We start from the raw sequence: 17,194 nt of genomic DNA on the forward strand, positions 1-17,194 counted from the left end.
CGATTATCCACTGTGACAGTCCCTTGCAGTTAGCCATGGAAATCCTGTCCATTCTTCAGAGACATTCTGCAAAATAACCAGATCCCTATTATTTGAAATTGATTCAGAACCCAACTATGGTGTATCTTCCTTTCCCCAATCATTGCCAATTATGTGGATTGTCCAGTATAAAATGTTTCTTAGGCAATTTGTTAACTCAAAAATAAATTTGTAAATATGATTTAATAAAAATCTATTGGTAGGATGAAAAAAGTGCTTTTTTTTACCTTCAGGTGTGAATGCTTTGGTAACCTCTATGACATGCTTCTGTATAAAAATGCATTTGGAGTCCACGTTTAACCTGAGATTACCATGCAACCGCTTGACATGAAAATACCAACTCTGTGTGGATCAAGAGTAGACACTGCTCCAATCACTTGAAATCTGCTGTTTGAAAGATTCACCCTGAAGACAGCCAATGCCTGGCTTGCTTTTGTTGGCCCACATAGATCGGATTTTTATCAATATCCAAAAAAATAATCTTAATAGTACCATCAAGTACATTTTCTTTTTAAAAAAAAAGCTCTGAAGCAGTGACCAAGTTGCATCAACATGTGCAATTTTCTAAGTTTTATTCACAAAATCCTTCTTGAGAAAACTATAAAGAATTACATATATATATATATATATTTAAATCAATTCCCCAGGTTAGATTTCCAATGCCCATACATAGTCCCCAAGCAAAAGAGGTGCGAGCCTCGACTGCAATGCCCCACAATCCATCTCGTAAGAGGCAATTGCCAACGACACAGGGAGATTTCCATTCCAATCAGAAAACATCTCACTTCCCCATGACATCTACCAACCATCTTGACAAGCTTAGAAACTCGCCAGTGTTGGATATTGCTGGCAGAAACCCACATTTTACCCTCCGCAGTGCCAAATACACCCCAGTGTCCATGAACCCGATTGGAAACAGTAACTGAAGAAAACCACCCGACGCTCTGACCTGGCACTCACAGATCCTCGTTTCACACTATGGGGCTCCCTTCTTTTGTTCTTTTGCAGTGATGCACAATAGGCAGAAGCTCAGTTTTTGACTGAAAGCAGGTTGTGCAAAACTTCAGACCAGTTGCCCTGCACAAAACTTTTATCCATTAACACCAAAAGGTGATGCTAAAGAGCCAATAGGGAAGAGGCTAAATCTAACCAACAGCAACTTTGCCAACAGGTTTTGTTGCTGCAAAAATACTACTTCCATGTAGGCCAACAAACAAAAAGAAGAAAAAGCCATAACATCTCCTCAAATTGAAATGGATGAACGTTTAACATTATAAAACTCTTGAGCTCAAGCCAAGACTGTAATGCTGCTCTAGATGTTAATATCATAATATTAAGAAGAATCAATAACCTGTACCTTCTACATGGAACAGACGGGCAGCATTCTGCAAACACAGATTGTGGTGAAGGACAACGCGAGGAATGCATTAAAATTCCTAGAGCCCTTTGAGTATTGGAAGATTATTTCAACCATCAAATACACACCCTTTGCGAGAACACCTTCAAAACATTCAATATAAAAATAGATTATTCTTTTCATTTTAGTGCAGAAATACTTCTGCAGTCGACCATAGATAAAGCAGAATTCATTTGATATTTAAAGCTAAGGCAAGCTTTGTGAAGAAGATAGAAGATTCTACCCCCCACCCACCCCAGCAAATCTACACAAAGCACCAATTTTTACTGCCCGACCAAGTTGCAACAGATTTCACTTCACCACTTAGATTGTTTAAGATATTCTGGTGTTTGGGTATAGTGAACAAAAAAGATAGCAAAGCTCTGCAGTGAAGCCAATCTCTGCATCATGCAGATCCAATTCTACACACCACGCACAAGGCGATACACCCCATGGAGATTTAAGTACTAAAATCAATTAAGTACCCGAATGAAATACAACTCAGTAAGTATAAAATGACCCAGCCACAATTGTTGTTTTTGATGCAGTAACAAAACCCAAACCTAATGACTAAAACCGAGCACAAATGGACGACCGAATGCCATCTTTGAGGTAAATTAACTTCAACAGACATGAATTAACAAGGAATATGAAGACTTGAATCCATTTATTACAAATTAAAAAAAAACATTTGTAAAGGATTTCCTTGTTAAGCTTGAAACTCCTGTACAACGCATCCCTGCTAAAGCAGGAGAGACCGAACAGTACAAAAAATAATGTAGACACTATATTGATCATGCACAGCCTTTAGCCTAAAAACAAGATTCAGGTTGATCCAAAACAGTGTCCTCAATTTTTAAATATTGACAACTGTACTTATGGTCCAGCAAGAAAGCTCAAGTTTTCAAAGCTAAACTTCAACAGCACTGTCAGTCACCATTTGCTATAAAAACTCAGCCATGTATGGAGCATTAACACAAGGGAGGGTACAAGTCTATGTCTGTTCCTTCACACACACACCTGTCATTTACCAGAGTGGCACCAGCAAGGCATCAGGAGCTAGCTATCTACTCTCTGTCACAAATAATTCTTGGTGCAGGAGAGAAAGCCTCACGAAGCCCGATCTATGCTATTCCCCTCCCAAAAGCAGCTTTGAAGACTAGAGGGAGAGTCTATCGGCATTCACTCTTTCACAACTTTTGGCCCACAAAAAGTAACATTTCAGTTTGTATCCATCTGGATGGTATTCATTCTCCCATCCCATCCTACTTCCTTCAGCCAGAATAGTGGTTATAGTCTCAGCTGCAAACTTTGCTGTTCGCACAGTCTACACCACATTTAAGCAACAGGGACACTGCCGAGGAGTGACACAGGTCCTGCCACTTTTGCTCCCATCAAGATTGAGACTTCTACCCGGTGACATTGGACTGTCGAACCTCAATAATATACAGGAAAGGGAGATAACAGCTATTTTAGCCACAGTTCAAACTTTTGCCCTCGGAACTATTCAGCCTCTAAAATTATAACAGTTCTCTTTGTCCCCCTAGGGATAACTTGTTATATCCACTTCCGTAGTTAAAGGGCCCGTTCCCAAAAAGAAAGCTGAAAAGCGTTTGAAGTTGAAAAAAAATGTAGCAGCAATGCAGTATCAGTGTTTCTCATAGAAAGTGCCATTCTAGCCTGTCACCAACTATACTTAAGGCAATGTTAAGTAGCTTCCAAAAAAATTAAACAATCAAAAATTGCCCAAGAAACATAGAAAACATTGAGCCCTGATGAATACATTCTATGCAAAATGCTGTAAACCTTTTCAGTATCAATGAAAATGAACTATATTGTACTTACCTGAATAGAAAACTTGAAAACAAAAGGCTTAGAAGAATACAGCAAAGTAACAGGTATAGAGTTACATTAAACAAGGAAAAAGTTACTTAAACGGGAACAAATACAAGAATAAACCCAAGTGAAAGAATTTGTTGACATCAATTAACGTTTTTGTTCAAAAAAAATAAGACTTTCCATGCAAAAGTAGGTGGTGTGTTTCCCCGTTATGGGACAGAACACTCTCAAACTAAGTGTTTCACATCAAATATTGACCCTAACATGACAGCAAGGGAATTTGGTTCAGAACTGACAAAAGGCCATCAACCTAAAAGGTTAACTTTTGTTTCTCTCCCCACAGACACTGCCTGACCTGCTGAATATTTCCAGCATTTTGTTTTTATTTCAGATTTCTAGCATCCGCAGTATCGTGCCGCTGTGTTGTGGAAAAATAATTTCCATCTTTGGAAATTGACTTGATTACAATTTCTAACACTGTTCACAACAGCCACCTGTGAGTTTGCATAATACAATACACTCGCACAGAAAATGATTCGTTCATTTTAACACTTCATTAATTATCACCTAATAATTTGGCCACCTTGACTGGTCATAGGGAAATTCGGAAGGAATAACCAACAGAATGCAAAGCATGACACATTGCCAACATGCAAAAAGGGGACTGTATTCAGTCTTGTTAAGAAAGATCTTTCACAACCTTACGATGTTCCAAAATGTTTGAAACCAATTAAGTTATTTTTGAAGTGCAATCACTATTGTAATGTAGGGAAACATGGCAGTCAATTTGCCCACAGCAGGGTCCTAGAAACAGCAATGAGATAAATGACCAGATTTTAGTGATGTTGTTTCAGGGATAAATATTATCCAGAACACCAGGAGAACTCCCCTGCTCTTCAAAAAATATACCATAGGATCTTTTATGTCCACCTAAGAGGGAAGACATCCAATCCTAAAGATAGGTTAAATAGTTGGGTTAAATAGATCAGAATACAAATCTCCACTTAAAATATGATTGTTAATTGCATTTTGCAAGTACTTTCTATGTGCTGGATCCAAAACCAATTGACATTGTAAATCGAGAGCCACTGGGAGCTACATGAAGACGACATCAACCCACTTTATTTGGATCCTTAACAACCTTACAGGGAGAGTTTCTCTTTGGTGCTAAATTTAATCCCAGGTCCCAGATTTTCACTTTTAACATATTCGAACACACTGAACCATCCAGTCTTCACATGTGGAATTTTAGGTTACTCCCAGAGAAGCAAACACACACAGCAGAAGCCCCTGGCAACTGTATATTAACACAACCAAGAATCCGCCACTTTGCTAAGTCTGAAGTGGTGATACTTAGTGCAAACTCCAGTATATTGCGTTGATTGCCAAGCTCCGAAGTTATAAAAAATAGCATGCACTGATCAAAGAATCGAAGAACGTGGAAATGTTTTGATTTTTATGTTACAAAAATATTCAAGCTTGAACTTTCCCTTTAGTACTGAAATGGCTAAAACATTAGTTTACCGAAGAAAACATTAAATTGTCTTACAAATCTACTCTAACAACCACCTTCCCCATACAGCTCTCACACATTAAATTTTTTAAAGAAATTTGCTTTCTTCAAATTTCTACCCCTTTGCTCTCCCTGTGGGGAACGTACCATTACCCCAGTAAATGCTCCCCGTGTGGGGAACGTACCATTACCCAAGTAAATGCCCTCCCTGTGAGGAATGTACCATTACCCCAGTAAATGCTCCCCATGTGGGGAATGTACCATTACCCCAGTAAATGCACTCCCCCTGTGGGGAATGTACCATTACCCCTCCCTGTGGGGAATGTACCATTACCCCGGTAAATGCCCTCCCCCTGTGGGGAATGTACCATTACCCTAGCAAATGCACTCTCCCTGTGGGGAATGTACCATTACCCCAGTTAATGTTCCCCCTGTGGGGAATATACCATTACCCCGGTAAATGCACTCCCTGTGGGGAATGTACCATTACCCCGGTAAATGTACTCCCCCTGTGGGGAATGTACCACTACCCCAGTAAATGCTCCCCGTGTGGTGAATGTACCATTACCCCAGTAAATGCTCCCCGTGTGGGGAATGTACCATTACCCCAGTAAATGCTCCCCGTGTGAGGAATGTATCATTACCCCAGTAAATGCTCCCCGTGTGGGGAATGTACCATTACCCCAGTAAATGCACTCCCCCTGTGGGGAATGTACCATTATCCCAGTAAATGCCCTCCCTGTGAGGAATGTACCATTACCCCGGTAAATGCCCTCCCTGTGGGGAATGTACCATTACCCCAGTAAATGCCCTCCCGGTGGGGAATGTATCATTATCCCTGTAAAATAGCACAGTTGTTTCTTCGGGCTTCTAGCTGGTGAGCACCTGTGTGACTTTGCCTCCTGATGGAGAAACAACTGGCCTGCAACATCTCCTTTTGTCTTCCTAAGCAACAGGAATGGCTCATGGCCAAGGTCCAACAGCTCATTGGGGAATAGCGGGTTGCTCGCATATGGCTTCCTACTGCTTCTGTAGTTTACTCAAGGTAAAGGCTTTTGCAATATCAAGCAACTTGCAACTATCCATTAAAAGAGAATTTTTTTTTTTTTTAAATTGCAAATTACTCCAGGACTTTATTAAAAAGAACTGTTAGAATTGTTGGGGACTTCAGAATACAATTATGTTTAACTAAAAAAACTGTAGAGTGAAATTTCTCTTCAATAGATAACCATGAACAAAACTTTTTTAAAGAAAAAAAAATCAAAAATTGGTAATTTTTTTTAAGGCTTTTGAACACAGCTAGATTAACATTATGGCATAAGTGATCATGATACTTCAAAGATTTTAAAGTTACCATTGGGGAAAACTATTTAATCCAGAGCTAGTTTTTAAACAGCTGGTGATGTCTGGATGAAGGAACAATAATTTAAAGCATTGTTCCTTCAAAATGGACAGCCTAGTTCCCTCCCATTAACCTATATAGCACAAGCCTAGTGACTTAAATTTTCTGCACAAATTACTCCTGATATCTGTTGCAATGGAATTTTATGAATTACTCCGTAAAACTGAACATCTAGAAAAATTAACTGTAGTCAGCAAGAGAGCTACAGAAACTATTTTAAAAAACTATTTAAAAAATTATTTAAAGGACGATCGCCTCCTTCTCAGAAGTGGAAAGCGATACCATATTCTTCTTTGAGTTGAAGAGAAAGTTCAGAAATACTTGGAGATGGATCTTTAAATTCTACATTAATTCAAAACATTTACTTAGCCTACTCCATTTAAGTTTTCATAAAAACAAGTGTACTTTTATTTTCATCTTAGCAACTTTGCACATATAGGCCCCAAGTTTCCACACACGGCAAAACAGGCGCCCCTCCGAGCTGGGCGCCCGTTTTTCGCACCTAAAACGGCGCCTAAAAAAAACGCGCTATTCTCGAGCGCCTTGCAGCTCCATGTCTGCCTGGCGCGGCGTGCAGGGGGCGGAGCCTACCACTCGCGCCGATTTAAATGAGTTTTTATCGTGCCGGCAACCCTGCGCGTGCGCATTGGAGTGTTCGCGCACGCGCAATATGAAGGAAACATCGGCACTCGGCCATTTTTGTAGTTCTTTGCAGCTGTTCATTTTTTATCATTTTTTAATAAAAGCACATTGCCCTTCCATGATCAGCACTGAGGCTTCTTGCAGCAGTGAGAAGGCTGCAGGAAGCCTCAGAAGTTGAGGCAGCCGTTTCCCGACGGGCCCGACCGACGGCAGGGGGGCCTCGGGAATGGCTGCCTCAACTTCTGAGGCTTCCTGCAGCCTTCTCACTGCCTCCTCCCCGCCGTCGGGAACGGCTGCTGCCGTCGGTCGGTCGGGCCTTCACTGCGTCCCCCCCCCCCGCGGGAACGGCTGCTGCCGTCCGTCGGTCGGGCCCTCACTGCGTTCCCCCCCCCCCCTGCGGGAACGGCTGCTGCCGTCCGTCGGTCGGGCCCTCACTGCCTCCCCCACCCCCCCGGAAACGGCTGCCTCAACTTGTGAGGCTTCCTGCAGAATTCTCCCTGCCTGAAGCACTTTCACACAGGTAGGAACATGGTTTATTTAATCTTTTCTTTGCTTATAAATTTTTATTCAGGTTGGAATTATTTGTATATGATTTTTTAATGTGTAGACAAGGTTTTTTCAGGCCTACAAAAATCTTCACTTGCTCCCTTCTAAGTTAGTTTGGAGTACGTTTTCACTGTGGAAACTTTCAAATCAGGCGTCAGTGGCCGGACACGCCCCCTTTTGAAAAAAAAATTCTGTTCAAAAGTGAAACTGTTCTAAATGACTAGAACTACAGAAAACTTAAATGTGGAGAATTGCGATTTCTAAGATACTCCGTTCTCCACCAGTTGCTCCTAGGAGCAAATCATGTGGAAACTTGGGCCCATAATATAGTCTGTAAAGAAGTTGTAGAAAAACCTCGGAAGAACCTCAAGCAGTTCCTTTCACTATTTTGCATTCTCACATAGCAGAAGAATAGAATTTAGCTTCAAAAAATATTGTTCACAACTTTAGTGGAATAGATATTTTTAAAACTCAAGGTTTTTTTTTAAAAAAGTGTTGGTCACTGTTTTCACCCCCAGGGTTTTAAAAAAAAAATCAAAGTTTAACCTCAGAATGGTTTATTAATGAAGATTACGCATGCAGTTAAATTCAAAACATTATATAAAAATGTTCTTGGGTAAAATCTGCAAACCAGCCATATGTGCATAATGTGCTGTTTTACTGCTGAGGGAGATGAATCAAACCAGTGTACTTACTTAGAGTAATGCAGTGTTTTTCAATTTACGGATATTTAACAGGAAGTTTTAAAGAAAACAAAAATGTGCCCTTTTCTGTTCTTTGATTAAACCCTTGCCCTGTACTTCGAAGTAACAATCCACCAGAAACAATGATACAATTACACCTAAACTGGATTGAAGAGGCTCTGAACTGATGGTGGAGATGCCACTACACTGCAACTCAGACAGAAAACTGAGTCGTCAAGAATTAATGCATTAAACATTTAACTTAAAAAAAAAAGCCAATCAGCGTAAAATTTCACACCAAGATATACTTACGATATTCTTCCAAATGGTGCAAAAGCTGCTTTTATATCTTCTGTGGTGATTTCTGGACTCAAGTCGCCAACAAATACATGGAAATGATCTGTTGAAAATTTGAAACAGATTATTTCCAATTAAAAATCGAGCAGAACAATGTTAAAATTATAACACCTCTGAAAGGCCAATTGCCCTGCAGACAGAGGATAAATAGAACTTCAGTAGCACTAGAAATACACACTGACAAAACAGCAGAGCAAAGTTCACTTGCATGCATAAAGAGGCATACAGATGATAGAATATGTAAAGTATTCAAACCTCTAAAGGTTCTTCCTTTGAAGGCCTGAGCTGCAAAAATGGGTTTTGTTAATTGCTGACAGTAGACCAATAACAGTTAAAAGTTAATGACGCACAATGTGATTAGTCCATTTCGGGATCATTCTTGGTAAACACAACTTGTTAAGAGGCAAATTTGAAAATAAATGAAAATCCTAATTAAGCTTTTTGCACCAGATGTTATACCATTGGTGCTGATTATGTGTGTTCAGTCTAATTATTACTTCCTGAAATCGGAAGGAATATACAAAATACAGAATATAACAAATTATGAAAGTTAACAACCATTCTATCCACCTGTTGTCAGTAACTGTGCTATCAGGCATTCCAGATGTGCATTGCAGGGTCAGTGTACTTTTTGAAATCAAGCCATGGACTGTCAAGATTGCGGAAATAGATTTTTATGATGCAGCTGGACACAATTGCAACATGTACAGATAGTTCACACGCTTGAAAATTACTTCGTAATAATCCACAGGGATACTTTTCAAAAAAGCTGCCTTCCTCTAAAGCTGGGTTAGATGGAATGCCTCATGGTGAGAATGTATGGTATCTACAAGTCTATGGCTTGATTTCAAAAAGTACACATAACAAGAATGCCACTACAATGTACATCATCATCATCATCATAGGCGCTCCCTCGAAACGAGGATGACTTGCCAAAAAAGGATGCCTAATTGCACAGTTACTAATTACAGATGGATATAATGCTTCTCAAATTTCACAATTTAATGATCTTAAGTTGAGGTTTTAGACCTAAGTCCCTTCAGCTGTAAATTAACCCTGCTTATTCGAATGAAAGTGAATTTCACGGCTTTCTTGGTGAACTGGGCATTTCCTGACTGGGAAAGGCCACCTTCTTGTGTCCTACCAAGGAGTGGAATTGGCGAGATCCACAATGCCAGGAGTTGTGGAAGGAGGCAACACCATGTCACATTAAGAAAAAAATCCCAGCCCTTTCAGCTTAGATTTCAGATTTGTACATCAAGGAAATGACCCGCTCATGTAAAGAGGTCGGGCAGCTTGGAATGATTTGACCCAACACATTGATTTTGACAATACTTAAATGCCATCATTTATCTTGAAACTGCATAAATCTGCAATTCAGGATGGAACTACTGAAGCTCCAGTATATCTCTCACTTGATAAACTATATGCAACTAGCTAACAGAATATTACACACACAAATTGAAAGTTTGTGACCATTTCATGCCAATCAATTTCTAGTGTTTGAAAACTCTTTTAAATGATAACTCTAGCATTTTAACTTCCAGTTGCCTGGGCTTCAAAATCAGAATGACACAAAACTGTTTAAAACAAACAAATCATCTAAAAACTGATAGAAAGGCTGCACCCTTCAAACACTTTGCAGAATGCCTGCTGCACTGACCATATGAAATTGAGTTTCGATAGGAAAGGAGAATGCTATTAGTGTGATACTTACTACTTGTGTCTTTCTTCTGGCTACTTGGAGTTGTTGCCCAGTTCACTTTGACTTCCTGAAAATTATTTCATAGTGATTAGAATAAAATAAGTTAGCCAATTTTATTCAATACAACATTATACACCCGGCAACATTTTACTCTGCACACATACTGTCCATATCTACTGTACTTAAGTTATCTCCCTAAGTGGTTAAATATTTATAGAGGGATTCTAAAATTGGGTTGCCACCCTCTTTCACATTTCTTCTGTGAATAATGGATTTCACTGAAACATGGCCACCTATAACAGTGGATTTGATCCCCAATGCTTCTTTTGGAAATAATGTTTGGACAGTAATTTAGGAGAACATATTGCAGCAGCTAGTCTGGAATGCAATGCAAAGCTAACGCAATTGAGCGGTTAGATTAATAAATCACAAATGAGTGAAATAAACATATACATGTATACAGTGATGACCTTTTTTTTGTTTTACAAAACTAGCCTGGTCATCAGGATTCTGATCTATTATAATCTTGGTCACTAGGGGCTCATAGTGGCAATTACTGCAACCAATTGAACTTGAACATTAATGGGAAGGCACCAGTGTGTGACAAAGGATGGAGACACAGCATTGAGGGTCTTGTACACAAAATACATGGGCGGCAGCAATTCCATCAACAGGATGAGAGGATGTGATAAACCAGTAGCATACAAAAATTGCTTTTGTACATTGTATTTATCACAATTAGAAAGTTTTTCCTTACTGTTTTGTGGTGTGTAGCTGAATGCAATTGTGAGACTGAAGAAGCAGGATGTGGGACAAAGGACATTACAGCTAACTGTGACACCTCAACCTGAAGACATATAACATCATAGGACAGGTATTAAGGTATTTTCAGGTTTATTTATTACACAGGATGCATTATAAAGTGGCTTGTTAGATACTTTTTACAGTTTAGAGACGTGTACAATAGTTTATATATTCACAGCTAGCTTTGCTAGTTGCTGCAACTGCCAACAAGTCTTATCATCCAAATCCAAGTAAAGTAAGACCACAGTTCAGGATGACAAGTCAGATGTACATTTGTCCTTTAAGGCATCAATCTCGCTTAATGATTTGCTACCGATTAGAACACCAAACATAATTGCTGCTTCACTGGCATCAAAATGGAGCACTCCTTGCACCCTTTCGATTTGCATACTGATCTCATTACGAATCCTTGTGCAAGTCAGCTATTTCACATGGAAAGTATAGGAATTGTACTACCACTGCTTATCGCACTGTGCAAGAATGCAGAGAATAGAGTCCGAGCACTGCAAAGCAACTGATGAAAGGTTTGTATTTTGGGCAGTAACGTAACTTTCTCCTTCAGGTGTGATGAGCCCATTGTGCACTTTCACTTTCTTCCCCCAGATTTTCAGCATTCACACTTATCTTTTCACCACTGCAAAGCAACATTTTGCTTAAGCCAGCACCATGTGACACCATCAATAATCTGAGCAGGTCGGTGAGGTTGTGTGTAAAACGTTGTACATTTAGTCTATCGAACAGGTTGGCATAGTTGACAGCAACAGCAGCACTACATACAGCAAACAATGCAAGGACCGGTGGTCAGGTGTTACAGTTGAAGAGTTGTTTATGAACGTCGGACACATAACTCTATTTACAATACTAAAAACGAGGCCACGCTAACTTCCAGTCATGTTGTGACTAAAAGTGTCCAGAAGTTCATTGTCTTGGATTCAAGATCACCCACCAATGGCAGTGGTCACTGAATGACGGTCCCAATAATGGAGTCATGATTTAGACTTGAATCTGCAACAACACACCCAAATCATGTTGCCTTTAGTTTTAAATTAGAATTTTACTCTTACTTAGTTTAAAGTTTAAATATATTGGTTCCCCCCCCACCACAAGGCTCAGTATCAGAAGGTTGAGTTACAATTTGGGTCCTTGGAATTTTTCAATCATCAACCAACCCAACTCCCATAAAAGCATCAATTTTAATTTGTGGAAAATTTGTGGTCAAAAATGACCTTTTGTTTTCATTCTCAAGTCTTCCAGTAGTTTGCTTTTTGAATGTACATTTCTAAGAATGTCAGAATTGTTATTTCACTTCTCATAAATTTGTGCTTGAATGACAAAAAACTTCATTATTTCAAATCCCCAAACTTGTTTCAAACATTTAGGCCATTATTTTAATCCTGGTTACAATTTGTTTATGTTTTATTTTGAATTTTAATCCCAATTTTCATCCCTTTTGAACAAATGCACTCATTTTCAATCATCATCAGCCCGGAGTGCCTGTAATGCAACTTTTCTGCGGTGAATAAATTTGTTTTACAGATGATTGAGGTGATGTGAGAAAGTGGTGGTATAAAAGTAGTCAATTAATGAAGAAATTGACTACAAAGATTGAAGTATGACACTTCTTGCCAACTAACTTAAGGAAAAATTAAGTCACTTGTGACTGGAATACTAAAACAAATGATATCAGAGTAATTTGTTTCTGAAGACAGCTGCACATAAAAAGGGAGAAAAAGTCACATGTACATATTCTCTTCCAATTACAACTCACCCGTTACACTAGATGATAGCTTACCTTACCCATAATTTTCCGCCCGTTCATAGCTGCTAATGCTGCTGCTGCATGCCGATGCTCATAGAACTCCACAAAGCAATATGGGTCATTGCCAGTCTGTTAGAATAGGAAAACAGAACCAGATTGATTCTTTCAAGAGGTGTTTTTTTTTTGCGGGGGTGGGAGGAGGGGGGGGAAAGAACCAGAATAGACGAGTAAGAAAAATGCAACAGGTTTCAAAAGTGCCGTTATTTCAGAATTTCAGAAGTTTACAAGAGAACAAACGTCACAAACTGAACAAGTCTAAAAACCTGGCAGTTAGTTGAATTATCTTTTCTCTACTTCTTGTATGTTGATGTCTTTCAGGGTATGACTGCACATTCAAATAGCCATTATTCTTCTGCAAGTTTAGCATGCTTTGACTATGAGGTTCAACATAGCTCAGCTTGACTGTTTTTCACCCGACACTCCTGCAGGTGTTGCTGGACTGGAATGAGAACGTTGCCCAATTTCCCTCTCCCAAACTCATGGATGTCAAGACCTGTTGGCACCCCAATGGTTGCCCTGGCTAAGATTATCTCGCAGCACAGGTCAGGGATCAAATCTGGGATTTTCCTGGTTCGGATCGACTACAAACCAATTGCACAAACATTGCAGCTATCACAAGAGTGAGGCTATATGAGTGAGGGAAGTTAACAGAGATGGAAAACATTAGTGAGTAATTGCTCTTGACTACTGCTGGGCAAATGTTCTATGAGGAGAGATTGAGTCAAACTCCAGGCCTATACTGGCTGGAGTTTCGATGAATGAGATGTGATCTAATTGAAACATATAAGATTCTGAGAGGTCATGACAAGGTAGATGCTGAGGGGCTGCATCCCCTGGCTGGTGAGACTAGAACTATGAGGCACAGTTTCAGGATAAGGGATCGGCCATTTAAGACTGATTACAGGAGGAATTTCTTCACTCAACAGGTTGGTAATTTTGGAATTCTCTAAAGGGCTGTGGATGCTGAACTGTTGAGCATATTCAAGGCTTAGATGGATAGATTTTTGGACTCGAGGAGAAATTGAGGGATATGGGGATTCGGCAGCAAAGTGGAGTCAAGGTTGGAGATCAGCTATGATCTTATTGAATGGCGGAGCAGGCTCGAGGGGCCGAATGGCCTACTTCTGCTCCGAATACTTATGTTACGGAAATTTATAGCACAGGAGGCCATTTGGCCCATCTTGTCCGTGCCGGCTGACAAGGAGTTATCCAGCCTAATCCCACTTTCCAGCTCTTGGTCCGTTAGTCTTGTAGGTTACGGCACTTCAAGTGCATATCCAAGTACTTTTTAAGTGCTATGAGGGTTTCTGCCTCTACCATCCTTTCAGGTAGTGAGTTCCAGACCCCCACCACCCTCTGGGTGAAAACAATTCTCAATTCCCCTCTAAACCTCCTATCAACTACTTTAAATCAATGTCCCCTGGTTATTGACCCCTCTGCTAAGGGAAATAGATCCTTCCTATCCACTCTATCTAGGTTCCTCATAATTTTATACACCTCAGCCTCCTCTGTTCCAAAAAAAACAACCCCAGCGTATCCAATCTTTCCTCCTAGCTAAAATTCTCCAATCCAGGAAACATCCTCGTAAATCTCCACTGCACCCTCTCCAGTGCAATCACATCTTTCCTGTAATGTGGTGACCAGAACTGCACGCAGTACTCCAGCTGTGGTCAAACTAGTGTTTTATACAGTTCAAGCATAAACTCTCTGCTCTTGTATTCTATGCCTTGGCGAATAAAAACAAGTATCCCGTATGCCTTCTTAACCACCTTATTTATCTGTGCTGCTACTTTCAAGGATCTGTGGACATGCACTCCAAGATCCCTCTGTTCCTCTACACTTCTCAGTGTCCAACCATTTATTGTGTATTCCTTTGCTAGCCCTCCCCAAATGCATTACTTCACACTTCTCTGGATTGAATTCCATTTGCCACTGTTCTGCCCACCTGACCAGTCCATTGATGTCTTCCTAAAGTCTACAGCTTTCTTCTTCATTATCAACCACACAGCCAATTAATCCAAAACATTAAGTTTATGCACAAAATTCTCCCAATTTTTATATTTGATGCATCAAATTGGAATGCAAATAATGGAAATGTCACCTTGCACAAGTGAAGTCAAAGGTTACATGACAGTAATTAATTCCTATAGTAAAACTTGATTCATTAGAGTAAGAATTCCTTTATTAAAAAGCCTTGACTTAAAAAAAAAACATTATTATGTGACAGTGCACCTTCCGTTACTTGACTATAAAAGCTTTAAGTTTATTTTAAAGAAATTATTCCATTTTAATTTTGCGTTGCGACATAACAAGTGCTGAATATCACAATCCAAATTTCTGAGAGCATTTCTTTTTTTATAAAGTGAAAATTATTTAAAAGAATCACTTCTTGTATCTCTTCCCAGGAATAATATTTGGATTTAATCCTTCTGTGTCAAAGATGCATCCTTTCAATGAATAAATATAACAGGCGATCAAACACCCTTCTCTAAAAAAAAAAGCCGATCTTACCTCAACAATCATCTTACAGCTTTTGCATGGTCCAATCTGACTGAAAAGTTGAAGAATGAGGGCTTCTGTCACATCTCTGGAGAGATTCCCCACATATCTATCAAAAAATAAATACAAAATAAGTAACCACACAAGAGTGATGAATTATCTATACACAGTAACAAATCAGAAAACTAGCAAAAACGTTATCTGCAAATATTTCCTATTACACCCCCTTACACACCTTTCCCTTACAAAAGCTAAGTAGGGTAAACTCATCCCTAGCCAAGATTCAGAATGAATCCATGGGCTGTAAATTGCGGCCCCTCCAGATGCGTCCGATGAGCGCACGCAGCCGAAGAGGCCGCTCAAATTTCGAGTTTAGCTGTGCATTGCATATGCGCCTAAACCCAGCACCTCAAAATTTCTTTTGACAGATCGCATGCCTCCCTGGGCGAAGGGCCTTCGTGGGTGGAGATTTGGGCTATTTGCTCAACTCTTACCCAGCGAATGCCCTTAAAACTCTTACCCGAGTTCTAAAAGGTAAAAAATAAAAATTATGATTTATTTTTATATTAAAAACCCTGCCCATGAAGGTAAGTTTATGTTTAACATTAAAACATTTTTTTATTTCAAAAAAATATTTTCTTTTTATAAAACATTGAATTTAATTTCTATTATTTAAAAAAAAAAGTGAAGTATGTGCACGTTTTCTTTGTTTTTAAGGGTATTCTCACTGGTAGTAATGGGATCTGGGAGCTCCCAGTACTATGAATGAGAATTATGTACAACGTCCCGAATCCAGAATTCCGAAAACCGGACATTTTTGCGGCGGCCAAGATGACGACATCGGGCGCGAGGGACGAGGAAACTGGTAAAAAACGCAGCGCCGGGGGGGGCGGCGGATCGTTGGGTGACGAGGAGCGGAGGATCGGCGGGCAGTGAGAAGCGCCAACAGCGAGATCCGAAATCCGGCAAAACCCAAAAACCGACATGGACTCAGTCCAGATGTTGCTGGATTTCAGACTATTGATTTTCTTGTCTGAGATCCGGCAAAACCCAAAAACCGGCACGGACTCAGTCCGGATTTCAGACATTGTACTTGTGCCACATTGTAATTGGTGGTCCAGGCCCACGTGATCCCAGGAAGCGCGTGCACTCCTGGCATGCGTGAGCCTCTGTGCTAGGCTGCGCAGCTAGGCCTGGGCCCCACAGTCTATGTTGGAGCGGGCCCACCAGGTACATTCGGATTTGTGTGTGTGTGTGGTCGGAGGCATCCGCCCGCAATTTTTGGCCCCGTGTTTATCACCAATACATTACCAAACAATCACGTCACAGTGTTACAAGATTGGTTTTTCTTTTTTAAAAAAAAGACTTATCATTTCCAAACCATTTTTCATTTAGAACAAAACATATTTCTTGGCTTAAGGTCAATGGAAGCAAATGATACAGACAAAAGACAGGAGGAAATGCCAATGGTTTTTGGAGGGATAGTTTTGTTTAAACATAATTACTAAATAATGAACAGTGTTGGTTCAAGGAACAGTGTTTAATATGAACAACCAGAACTAAAATTCAACATTGCATCCAACACATATTTTTGAATAGTTCGAACATGCCGACTTCCAAAGTTTCTTAAAACATCAGCAGCCTCGTTAACATTTTGACAGACCAATTTGATTAAGTAGGGCTGTAAAGTTTAGTATAAGGGATAATCGAATACACTTCAAAGTACAAAGCTAGATAAGAAGGATTGAGAAAACTAAAGTTTACAAAAGCTGAAAGAATACATCAAAGCAGCAAACAATACATGTAAAATTGCAGGAATCAACTTGGGTAACAAGTAGGTTTTCAATTAATTGCGCAGTAATCTAATGATAAAAGAAATACATACAGGTTATAACAGGGAAACATTCAGCCCAACCATTCTATGTCAGTGTTTACCCTCCACACGAGCAA

General features: G+C 39.8%; 1 protein-coding gene across 2 annotated transcripts in view; it reads right to left on the reverse strand.

Moving 5' to 3' along the window:
• Positions 1-17,194, reverse strand: part of tia1 (TIA1 cytotoxic granule-associated RNA binding protein) — a 54,794-nt gene that overhangs the window by 17,309 nt on the left and 20,291 nt on the right. The window contains exons 2-6 of one of the 2 annotated variants that reach the window (XM_070866276.1): positions 15,257-15,353; positions 12,719-12,814; positions 10,880-10,969; positions 10,135-10,189; positions 8,373-8,460 (exon numbers count right to left, since the gene is read on the reverse strand). In XM_070866276.1, the coding sequence (XP_070722377.1) occupies positions 8,373-8,460; positions 10,135-10,189; positions 10,880-10,969; positions 12,719-12,814; positions 15,257-15,353 (426 nt within the window). The remainder of the gene's footprint in view (positions 1-8,372; positions 8,461-10,134; positions 10,190-10,879; positions 10,970-12,718; positions 12,815-15,256; positions 15,354-17,194) is intronic. The other variant, XM_070866275.1, reaches the window with a different exon arrangement.

The sequence above is a fragment of the Pristiophorus japonicus genome, chromosome 22 (genome assembly GCF_044704955.1).
Source record: "Pristiophorus japonicus isolate sPriJap1 chromosome 22, sPriJap1.hap1, whole genome shotgun sequence".
Classification (NCBI taxonomy): domain Eukaryota; kingdom Metazoa; phylum Chordata; class Chondrichthyes; family Pristiophoridae; genus Pristiophorus; species Pristiophorus japonicus.